Source organism: Myxocyprinus asiaticus, chromosome 32, assembly GCF_019703515.2.
Source record: "Myxocyprinus asiaticus isolate MX2 ecotype Aquarium Trade chromosome 32, UBuf_Myxa_2, whole genome shotgun sequence".
Lineage (NCBI taxonomy): Eukaryota > Metazoa > Chordata > Actinopteri > Cypriniformes > Catostomidae > Myxocyprinus > Myxocyprinus asiaticus.
In genome coordinates this window covers 8,702,290-8,715,057 of record NC_059375.1, presented here as the reverse complement: position 1 = coordinate 8,715,057, position 12,768 = coordinate 8,702,290, and the positions used below count along the sequence as shown (strand labels likewise).

The 12,768-nt window shown below is 38.6% G+C and overlaps 1 protein-coding gene across 1 annotated transcript in view; it reads right to left on the bottom strand.

Moving 5' to 3' along the window:
- Positions 1 to 12,330, bottom strand: part of LOC127423362 (ankyrin-3-like) — a 211,160-nt gene extending 198,830 nt beyond the window's left edge. The window contains exon 1 of the mRNA XM_051667608.1: positions 12,105 to 12,330. Within this exon, the coding sequence (XP_051523568.1) occupies positions 12,105 to 12,170 (66 nt within the window). The 5' untranslated portion in view covers positions 12,171 to 12,330. The remainder of the gene's footprint in view (positions 1 to 12,104) is intronic.
- Positions 12,331 to 12,768: the final 438 nt, after the last annotated feature.

Genomic DNA, 12,768 nt, shown 5'->3' with positions numbered 1-12,768 from the left:
AATGCTCACCTTTTGTATTATTTTGCAGTTTTTAATAAAAAATAAATAAAAAAAAGTCACTTATGATTCCTGCAAATTCTTTATTTTGGGGGTTGAACGAGATCCAATTTGTTACAGTAAGGTTATAAAAATGCTCTGAATAGGTATTGTTGTAAAGTAGATATACATTAATCATAAGTTCATGTTAATGTTCATGTTGATTTTGACTGACAGTGTCCCTAGAGTATAATTATGACAAGCGATCGCTGATGATCTACTGTTGATGAATTAATGCTCATACAGTATTTATTAGCCTACTTGACAATGTTTAGTTATTGTATAGTGTTTGTTTTTTTTGTTTTTTTTTTTTGTTGTTGTAATGATGATTGTAAGAGTGCATGTTTTGTTTCCCTTATGTGCTTGTGTGAGCTGGGAGCACAGACATTTCAAAATAAGAGTCCCAGGTTTAATTCATACTCAAAAGTCCCAAATTATGCACCAAATCTTATTTATTTTTATTTATTTACTTTTTTGTAGTTATTACTGGGATTTTGTTTGCACAAATTACATCTGGGATTTTATTAATTTTGAATTCTTGTTGCCTCCATGTCTGTGCCTGTTACAATAGACTAAGAATTTTTTTTTTTAACATTCAATAAATCAATTTTAAATACTATTGGCCGATTAGTTAATTGTCTGCCTTCTCCACCATCTTACTTATCAGTATCTGCAAAATCCACTGTTGGTCGACCTCTATTCGTAACCACCTAAAACTAGTACTAGTAACTGCCAAACAACCTAGGATTAGGGTCAGAGTTTGGGTTAGGGTGGGTTAGGATTACGAGTACCCTCACAACCACTAGCATTCCCTAGCAACCAGCCAGAACAACCTAACAACCACTGAACACCTTAGCATCCACATTACAAAAACCTATCAACCACATAGAACACCCTAGCAACTGTCGAACAATACCCCAGCAATCACCATGAACATTCTAGCAGTAAATAATCACCTAACAAAGCCCATTTACATGATCATCAAAACAACCACCCAGCAAGGCCCGAGCAATCACACAGAGCCCCCTAGCAACCCTAAGTAGTTTAGTAATATCTGTGGAACGCTGTAATTTGGCAATGCAGTCTGCTGTTATAGCAAAAATTTGTTGTGAAATTTGGACTTGCTGATTAAACTGAGAAACCAGGCCAGAGAAACACTGCAGTCCCATTCTGTTTCCATGATCCTTGGCCAAACTCAGCATTTGGAACACTGTTGGCCTCAGCAGAACTCAATATGGTTTGACAAAATGAGCAATCTGTTTATAGCTCATGCAATAAATAATTAGATTGCACGAGGTATTCAACCACTTTTTTACTCTCAAATATAATGTTCTGGCTTTAAAAGATGATACTATCATCATTACAGCTTTCGAGTGAAATGTCCACAGAGTGGTGCCAAAAGAGAGTTGTTTTTAGTTGTAAATGATGTAATACCATTAACAGATATGCTTATTTTATTAACCATATTGTCTAACCCAGACCCCAACCCTAAACCTAACTATCAGTGGAGTAAAAATGTAATCTTACAGGGAAAATGCCTCAGAATTGTGCTCAATTTTGATTAGGTGAACAGGATTACTTGCTAGTTTCCACAGTATCAGAACATTTGGTTTCGACATGTCGACTCCCTGTGTTATGTTGCAGCAAAACATGAAATTATCTTCAAGCAATGTTAACCACAGACCATAATTTATTCAAAATTGAAAAATTGCAATTTCTAAACCCTTTCGAAATTCCTGAGGGAACTTATCGCTCAAAAACGCTCCTTTTCTTCCGGGTTTTAGGATTACAGCTGAACAGCTCTATTTGCCATGCTGAGATCTCCCAAGTAAATAGGCATATGGTTTGGGTGATATGTCAATTTAACATCTCAGGTGGCCTTACACAGGTCTCTTGTTACCTCTGCTATGAAATGGCATCTCCAGAAGCCTGGGAGTCCATTTAAACTCACAAGTGATTCTCCAGACACAAGCCCGCATTGCTCTCTGAACTGTGATGAAAGTATCAGCTTCCACGGACATCAGAGAGCCTGGGAAAGGAAGTTCTGAGGCCAAGTCCTGTCATGCTTGCCGCTGGGCATTCCAACCAGGATTACAAGATCAGAAGGTGGAAAGCCACAGTTTGTTGGGGATATTGTACAGTTGTCCCAACAAAAGAAGGCAAAATATTGGCTAGAAAATTTAGAAATACCAGAAATGAGGCTTTGGTTAGTTCCATAACAACTGCCAAGTTCTCTAGGTATTCTGTTGAAAAGACAAACATCTCCAGCATATGGTCACCAATATATTCTGTTTCAGATGCTGGTGTGCTGGTGTCCCCACCAGGCTTCTTAACTATCTTAACCAGCCAGATTTATTTGATAACCAGCTTCACCAGAAAAGCCATCCTGGTCGACCAGCGCCATCAGCTAGTTATCAGCATGTATCATAACCCAGCCTGCAGCATGGGAATTCATGCTGGACAAAATGGCTCTTTTCATTAGGATACAATGCAACTTTTTTCTACATCTCTTGCAGTGTTATCCAACATTCTTCTTGTATAATAATTCATGTCAAAGGCATGACTTTATACAAAAAGGCCTATGATGAATTAAACATTAAGTGGCTGATCATACTTCACCCAGCAGCAGGTCACTGTATACTATGGTTTATGGCTAAATCCTCCATTGTCGAAGGAGCTGAAAGAACAGCCTGAGTTCTCTGGAGTGATGTCTGAGAAAGCATTAGTTGATGATTCACTCCCGCTTCTTACTGATGTTGTATGCCATTGATTAATATCATGACCTGTCTATCAAGACCCAATATCCCGTCACCGGTCCAAATCCATACAGTCACATGACCTCACATGACACATGGGTCAAGGAAGTGACACTAGACGCATAACAATACTCAACAATTGCACTTTGGGCCAACCCAAAAATTTGAAAAACCATTCAAGAATGCCATTCATGGGGGGCCTGGGTAGCTCAGCAAGTAAAGACGCTGACTACCACACCTGGAGTCGCAAGTTTGAATCCAGGGTGTGCCGAGTGACTCCAGTCAGGCTTCCTAAGCAACCAATTGGACCGGTTGCTAGGGTGGGTAGAGTCACGTTGGGTTAACCTCCTCCTGGTCGCCATAATGTGGTTCTCGCTCTCGGTGGGGTGCGTGGTGAGTTGTGCGTGGATGCCTCCACACGCGCTAGGTCTCCGCGGTAATGCGCTCAACAAGCCACGTGATGCGATGCGCGGATTGATGGTCTCAGACGCGGAGGCAACTGAGATTCGTCCTCCCCCACCTGGATTGAGGCGAGTCACTACGCCACCACAAGGATTTAGAGCGCATTGGGAATTGGGCATTCCAAATTGGGGAGAAAAAGGGGAGAAAAAGAAACGCCATTCATAATCCCATGAGAAGCGTATAGCCAGTTTTGGGCCATGTAATCTGGATTATGTAATCATATTATACAAATCAAGTACTTGTAAATACTTAGATTATATTTTTATTTGTGTAATCAGATGAGTTACTTTTTATGGATTACATGGTTATATATTGATTAGATTACCTATCAGCAGGGTGCAATTTGCTGGGGGGGATGGGGGGCTTTTGATATCCTCACTTCTGGTCATTCATTTATTTTTACCTCCGGAGGGAATACATTTTCTTGTCAGACTGAATGCATACATATCCAACAGTAGACGGTGCTATTAAGTAAAGCCCTATTTGTACATAATTAGTTTTCCGGACAAATGTCTGAGTGTAGATGAATTATTACTGCGGACGTCTGTAATGTTAACTTTCAATTCGTACATGATAAGGGATGTCTGTAGACATCCCAGAGATGGGTGAGTAAACTCACTGCATTTACAAACGAATGTCAAACATAAATAACCCATTAGAAAATGTATAACTGTGCTGTGCCCTCCCGAAAATATGTTCCAAAACTAGAGGTTGCAGTGTCCGAATAACACTTAAAAACACAGCTTGAATGCGCAAGTCCAGAAAAATGGCTGATGATCAAATTTGATATTTGTTAGCTAATGTTAGCCCTACAGCAAAATATATGACAGCATATCCTAATGCCTCCTGTTAATTGTTTAATATAATTAACAGTTAATAAGACAGTCAATACAGTTAATTATTTTGATTCAATTAAATTCAGTTAAAATAATTATTTTCTGTGGTTTTAGTCTACGGTTTAAGAATTTGAGACTGCTTTTGATATGAATTACACCGTCTTCTGAATTTCATCATTAAAATTTCAATGATGATATTCACATTGACATGGTTTTTCAACAAATCGCACCCTGCCTATCAGTCTCAACTTTCAAATAGTCAATGAAGGGGATGGGGACTGACAAATTTTTTTTTTTTACTTTTTAATACATCTAACATTTTTACCAAAGCATGCAATGAGAAATCCAAATGCAATCAGATTTGAATACCTAGAAAGAATAATCTAAATGAGTATGTTATCAGTATCAGATTACATTTCAGAAGTAGTCTACCCAACACTGCTATAGCAGACCTGTTGCTGCCATTATAATGGCTGATTTGAACATATATTGGAAATAATTGGAATCAGATTTTGGATATGGACATGGCTTTTCTTGTCTTGAATTAGCCCTACAGCATTTAGCAGTTTTTGAAATCTGTTTCGGGCCATTTCCTCCTTCCATCAATTCAGAATGCAATTATATTACCACACAATCCTGGGGTTTGTCATTAAATACATTTCCTAGTGGGGGTTAAAAATCACTGACATTTCCAATTTTGGACAGCAATACTATTGTTAATTAGTGCTTTTAAATGCTGAAATTACCTCAAATCCCCATTTACAACAATTCATAGCCCTTTATATGTGGTCATACTAATGACAATCGACATATTTATTGCAACTCTACAATCAGCTTTTTTATGTTTTTTTATTTGAGTCTCAAAGTCAGGCATGACAGGATCAAGATTATAATAAAACCAAACAGGAATTACTTCCTATTCCAAAGATGAATAATTCTTAATTTTAATGTGCAAGGCTTTTCGAAGAGTTTTCACAGCTGGATCGCTTATCAGAGATTTGTTTTCCTCCAGCAGTACGGTTTCATTACACTTCTATGCCATAATTAAATAAAACTGACAAGACCAAAGTTCACTAAGCAAACAAACATCACTTCCAATTATCTTATTAACAAGGGCTAGTACAAGAAACAACAAACAGGATGAAATGAGAAGTCAAGCCCCACAGTCATGGAAGAACAGAGAACACAGAAGCCCAGGCACATTGAAGAGCCACAGACGATCCACCATTACAGTTTGGAATCCAAATTTTCCAAGTGTCAAAATGTGATTCATCATCTGTAGGATGAGCTAAAAGCAAGAGACGCTCCAGAGTACCATTTGATACAATCACAAGATGAAGAGGCTCATTGTCTTTGGCCTGTAGGCATAATGTTGTATTTGCCATCATGTCTAGAGCTTGGATTTGTCCAAGTACGAAATTCTTCAAGACTACTCAAAACGAAAGTAGATTAGGCTGTGTTCAAAAGTCTGGTAAACCATGACATTTTACTGTTGTTCAAACTAAATGTGGATTAATTTAGGTTGTGAGAGTCTGTTTGACTGTGACAGGCTTCGAGGGGTCTCAGTATGTCTGGCATCTGTGAAGTCCACCACTCCCTGTGCTTTCCTCATTGCCGGACTGCTGAGACTTGCCAAGGCTCACTTCCTGAATGATTCTCCAATTAAAGCTGCAGATCCAGATTAGCTTTCAAATACACTGTAAATGTCAGCTTTGTATGGAGTCAAGTTGAGATTCACAGGAAGTATGAGTCATTTAACCTCAACTTCTATCAGCAAGGGTTATAGGGTGAACAACTACTGAATGTCTTTTCAGTCCTGTGTACTTGTTTATTTTGTATACCAGAACTGAATAATTTTCATGACTTGCGGTTCCATTAACGGTTCTCGAATGAGCATTCTTCCACTGATGCGGATGGAACACCACACAAAAATACTTCTTTTGAATCTACAACATAAAACACAGCACGACCAGTGTAGTCCGATTCCAAACAAATGACTCTTATGAGCCATTTCTTTTTAATCTACAGCATGAAACACACCCTGTGATGGACTGGCCATCTGTCCAGGGTGTTTCCCTGCTTTCGGCCTGAGACAGTTGGGATATGCTCCAGCACTACCCACAAACCTACATAGGACAAGCAGCTATAGAAGATGGATGGATGGATGGAGCACGAAACACACAGTGTGACCAGTGTAGTTCGATTATGAAAGGAATGACTCCTATGAGACGGTTGTTTCGAATCTACAGTGTAAAACACAGCATGACCAGTATAATCTGATTCCCAAAAAAAGACTCTTATGAGCCGTTTCTTTTTAATCTACAGTGCAAAAAACACAGAGCGACCAATGTAGTCCTATTACAAAACGAATGACTCTTATGAGCTGGTTCTTTTTAATTTACAGCGTGAAACATACAGCACGACCAGTGTAATTAGATTCCAAATGAATGACTCCTATGAGCCAATTCTTTCGAATCTACAGTGTGAAACACAGCACGACCAGTGCAGTCCGATTCCAAACAAATGACTCTTATGAGCCGGTTCTTTTGAATCTACATCATGAAACACAGCACGACCAGTGTAGTCTGATTCTCAAACAAATGACTCTCATGAGCTGTTTATTTTGAATCTACAGCACAAAACACACAGCATGACCAGTGTAGTCTGATTATGAAACAAATGACTCTTTTGAGCCGGTTCTTTTGAATCTACAGATCTACAGCACGAAACACACAGCGCGACCAGTGTAGTCCCATTATGAAACAAATGACTCTTATGAGCCGGTTCTTTTTAATCTACATCGTGAAACACAGCACGACCAGTGTTGTCTGATTCTCAAACAAATGACTCTTATGAGGATTCTGCCTCAAATTGTAGCTGCCTTTGAAAGCAGTCGACAGCAAGGCAGCTCATTAGGTTTTGAAACAGAGCCACTGTATATACATTTAGTTGATATTACAGTAAGGTAATAAAAACAAGCAACAACAGCAATGCTGCTTAAAATATATGCACTGGAAATGTTAAATGTATGACAAGAAAAACAGACACTCGTGTTATCAGCATGGATTCCCGAGCAGTCATTTAAACGGCAGCTTCCTCCGTTCCTCAGCAGGACGCCGGTTGCCATGACAACACCAATTACACACACACCAGCCAATGATTCAGGTTCCCTGGTGCCTAGATGGCTTTCATTCTCTCTCAAGCTAAGATGCACACTTATTCACTGCTACTGACCCAAAAACTCCCCCATCACTTCCTGTCTGGGTCTCCTTGAATAGAGAGCAGTGAAAAGGAAATGACACGTGGTAATGGCTTTGTTTTGAAAGTCTCAATCTGATGGTTACCAAAGAAGCATCTCTTGTACACTAGCAACCCTTACACACTATTGGAGCGCTTTCGATGCACTGGAGTGTTCAGAACAATGGACGGCTTTCTGGTTATGTCAGTTTCTCTTTTCCTTTATCCAGCTCTCTCTCTGTCTCTCTGATGTTATGATGTGAATCAGTACCACACGGCCATTTTCTACCCATCAACATGTGGGGAGGGGTGGCCAGCCATGTTGACAAGTCTAAAATTGAAACAATATCGCTACTAGGGCTGGGCGATATAGCTAAAACTATTATATCTCTATATTTTATTAGTGTTTTGACAAATACATAAACTGTATATCGAGATATTTACAGAATAGATTTTCTTTGAAATAGCTTAAAAGATTGTTTTGTTTTTTTGCACTCAGAGGAACCATCATTTTAATCAAACAGCCATTGTTGCCAAGCAGATTCAAAATGTTTGAGGTCAAGGTCATAATCAAGGCATGTTTTCCACACTAAATGACCACAAAGAAAAATGATATTTGTTTCATTTAAATGCACTACTATAATAAAAATATAGTACTACAAAAGCAATACTTACCTACATTCATTTTTACGAAAACATTGTAATATACTGTATGTTCAATTCCACACAGAGACTTCCATGAACATGTTTGAGTGATAATGCAAACAAAGAGTTGAATCAGAGTTTTGACTTTCAGTCCTTTTGAGCATATTCACAAAAATGAATGAAAATGTACCTACTCTAATCACATTTCTGCTGCTGAAGTTTAAATGAGAGATGTTATTAAAACATCCCTTTGTGTCTTAATACTCTCAAGGGGGGGGGGGGCTGGATAGCTCAACAAGTATTGACGCTGACTACCACCCCTGGGGCCACAAGTTAGAATCCAGGGCATGCTGAGTGACTCCAGCCAGGTCTCCTAAGCAACCAAATTGGCCCGGTTGCTAGGGAGGGTAGTGTCACATGGGGTAACCTCCTCGTGGTCTCAATTAGTGGTTGTCGCTCTCAATGGGGCACGTGGAAAGTTGTGCATGGATCGCGGAGAGTAGCATGAGCCTCCACATGCTGTGAGTCTCCACTGTGTCATGCACTGCGAGCAACGTGATAAGATGTGCGGATTGACGGTCTCAGAAGTGGAGGCAACTGAGACTTGTCCTCCGCCACCCGGACTGAGGTGAGTAACCGTGCCACATCGAGGACCTACTAAGTAGTGGGAATTGGGCATTCCAAATTGGGGAGAAAAAGGGGATATATATATATATATATATATATATATATATATATATATATATATATATATATATATATATATATATATATATATATATATATATATATATATATACACACACACACACACACACACTCTCATACTCGCAGGTCGCGAGACAAGGAAAGATCGCAAAATTAGTCTATGATATGCTCTTTAGGAAACCTAATGGTTTGATCATCCTAATATTCACAATGTTGCTTAATTTTATATCACAAGGAAAATCTTTACTAATATATCATGAATATTTGATATATTGTCCATCCCTACCTTTTCATTTACAAAGCAACTTATACTATGTTATCTTATCAGCAGGTTCAGCTCATAAACAGGCAAAACATCCATCCAAAATATCTTTGTTGTTGTTTCTAGGCATCTTTAAGAAATAAAAATTCATTAGTATGTGAATTAAGTTTATTTTATTGTATTTTTATTTTTACCATACTCGCCAATTGTTTTTCTGCTAAAGTATGTAACTTTTTCAGTGTTAAAATACTTCCTCCTATCCCAGCTTAATATGCAGAGACAACGATAAGCGAGGGTTATTTTTTTCAAAAACTGTAATCACTGTGTCTCTGCGGCACTATAAAAATTCATGTGTTTGTTTTGAGTGACCCGCTTAGACCCCACCCAACAATGTTACTCAACCACTGGCGTGAGTTGGGGGTGGGACTAGCTGACTGTTTGAACAACAACAGATGAGGGCAAGTGTATCTGCCTGCAAGACGACAAGGAACAACCCCTACAGGGCACGCCGACTCCAAGTAATGCACCCCTTGGAACATAAAGCAATTCTTTTGGCTAAAATAACTTTTAAAATCCTATGCCGTTGCTGTATGATTCATGTTGTCTTAACTGTGTAAATTTGACAAAGAATAACTTTAAAATGATATGTCACCTATCATATTATTTAAACCGAAGATAAAAATGGTGACATTAAAAATGTTCTGTTCTGTTTCTGTTTTCCAGTTAACCGGTTAGCCTATTAGCTTAGCATATGCTAGCTCCTTCTCCCTTCACCACCTTCACATACTGGCTGTATGATTGTATTAAATAGAAATTTTACGTTGCGGAATAATTGTTTTATGTTTGTGGTTAGGGTTAGGTTTAGAGGTAGGGATAGGTATAGGGTTGCTGTGGGACTCAAATAAACACAACAAACACAGCGAATGAATGTGACATCTAACTGTTGCAAAACTTTAGCATTTTGCCTGTTATTTGAAGGGGGCGTAAATTTTAGTAGGCGTACCTTGTAGAGGGTGTGTCTTGTAGTAGTCTTGCTGGACGCAGGCGGACCCTTCTTGATAAGGGGCGTATTCGGAAAGTTGTTTTGAAAATGTTTCTTTTTGCAATTCCATACGGTGGCGCTAGTGTCACAGAAATAGCAAACTTCAGCTTTAATTCTTCTATTTAAACTTGTGTATTATTTGAACTGTAATTTTACAGTTGTTTTAGGGCTTCGGGGTATACAGTGTTATCTCGTCATGGCAACAAAGTTGTAAATGTATATATAACTACACAAAAAGGGTTAATAAGCAATTTTATCACACTAAAATTATGTTAGCACACACATTGTTTACGTATTGTGCCAATACTTTTTAAACGGTGAGTATTTTAACGTTTATGGCTTGGCCCCATTCACTTCCATTGTAAGTGCCACATTGTAACCTCAAAATGAGCTTTTTATAAAGAAAAGGAGGGAAAATATTCAAGTAAATATATTTTTTGGGTTATCAACATTATGCTGTCGAACCCAGAATATTCCTTTAAGTTTATTTTTGTTACCCTATTGGTAAATAGTTTTTTCTTGCTTTAAACCTCTTTTTCTTGCATAAATCTCACTAAATTGTATTAGAGTTATTTAAAATAAATAAATAAAAACAATTTACCAATTTGAAATCAATGCATTTAATTCAATAGATAATAAGTAAATATATATAGTTTAAATGATTTTTATATATTTTTGTTGGAAAATGAATCCTGATTAAGAAAGGGATATTTTGCTTTTGTTTCTCTAAATTTAAGTACTTGGGGATTAAAAAAATAGTCCTTGACAGTGACATGTGCCAGATAAGGAGCTGTGACAAATCTCCAAATGATGCCTGATTTCCTGCCCTGTTGTGCTCTAACAATATAACCACTGCACAAAGAAAATTCCTTGCACGGGTTTGTCCTCTGTCATCACCCTGAAGACCAGTTAATACTTAAACACATTCAACCCTACACTAGGATTTTGACTGAGGATTAGATTGACTACAAACATTTTCAGAGTGTTATTATTGTTTAGTAGTCTCTGCTAAAGCAAGCATCAATATTACTATTGCAAATTCTTAAGGGCTATGGATATGAACAACTCCTGTATTGTTGCTACAGATACCCAGTGAGCATAGCAACAGGTTGGAGCAACATAAAGCGACACAAGAGACACTCTCTCACACAGATAACACTTATAGTTCTGATTAAACACAAAATAAGATAATGTGTCATCAAAATGTAAACCATTGCATTGACACAGGATGAGAGGGAATTCCTCTAATTCTCTGAATCATTTGAAACAAACACTTGTTAAGCTGACAGAGGAGTTGATCCGTAGATCGTACCACCATGCGCTGAGTCAGATCCGGCGCTCCTGCCAATACATTTGAATGGCTGCAATTAAGCAGATTATACTGCTCGTGCAGAGAATAGACGGAGTGGGTGGAGAAAGAGAGAGGGACATATAAAAAACAAAGAGAAAAAGAGAGAAAAACATCTCTGTCCAGATCATGTTTACAAAGAAACAGGATTCAAGTAGAGGTGCATTATAGTCTTTGTATCTCAGTCATTATATGTTGGTATTTCATACATCTGTTCAGTGTATGTATACCTACAAATATGCTAAACTGGTTTTATTCAAGCCAAAAATTGCATATAATATGTCTGAATCAACCTGAGTACATTAGGTTACACAAACAAAAGCCCTTTTTAAGGATTACGTCAGTTAATAGTTAAAAGGTGCCAATTGCACATTTTCGCTTTCTCACAGTGTAATAAAATATTAAGTAGAACAGATAAAGATTCATATATCTGAATGATCTCCATGTAGATAAATGATGTAGGACTGTCTTTGTTCAATACCACTATCAATTCTTACCCCTGTGGAAAACTATACACAAAGAGAAGAACCTGTTCAGGAGTCAGTGTCTAAGCATGGATGCTCTTGGTTTTCCCCCTAAAAAAGTGTACCATAAAATCCCAAAACAAACCCATGCCACCCTGAAAACACCCCTTCCACTCACCCCTTTCACACCTCAGTCAACACAGCCACTTACTAATAAAAACAACCACAATTTACTCTTCCACATGATATTTAAGCCTTAAGCGCTTTACTGAAGAAATCTGGGTGTGTTAAAAGAGGTTTCTTGTTACCTTTTTGCCCTTCTTCTTGCGCTGTGCCTGTTTGCTGGTCCCTTTCTCCTTGGCGTCTTCGCTCATCTTGTATAAAAAGATCCGTTAGTGATTTAATCCAACATGTAGAAGGCTATTTCGGTTCAGAACTCCAGAAAAGTCCAGAAGAAGCGAGCCGCACTAATACCTGGCACCCTCTTGTTCTCGAATGTCAACACACACTCACACAACTCTCCTCAAACAGCATTTGAGCTGCTTGGGTATTTAGGTTGGTGCCAGCTCCTACACACGCCACAGGTCAATTAGAGGGAGTAGGAGGAGAGAAGAAACCAGAGGAGCTTTTATTGGTGTGAGTAGAGAGAGATCCGTGGGCTGGTTCTGGCCTGGCTGCCCACCTCTCTCTATCTCTCTCTCTCTCTTTGTCCAACACTGTTGGTTCTACTGATTCACCAGTACTGAACTCACAGACTAAATGGTGCTGATGAAGACATGCTCGCTCCCCAGCAGCCAAACATAGAGAGGGAGGGGGAGAGAGAGAGAGAGAGAGAGAGTGGAAAAAGAGGGCGGCTGAAAAGAGCGAAGATAAAACAATTGCCATGGAGAAACCCCCCTGTACAAATAAGAGGCTGTGAGAAATGGTTAATTAATGGTTGATTAAAGCCTGCTGATGGGGACTGCATCCACT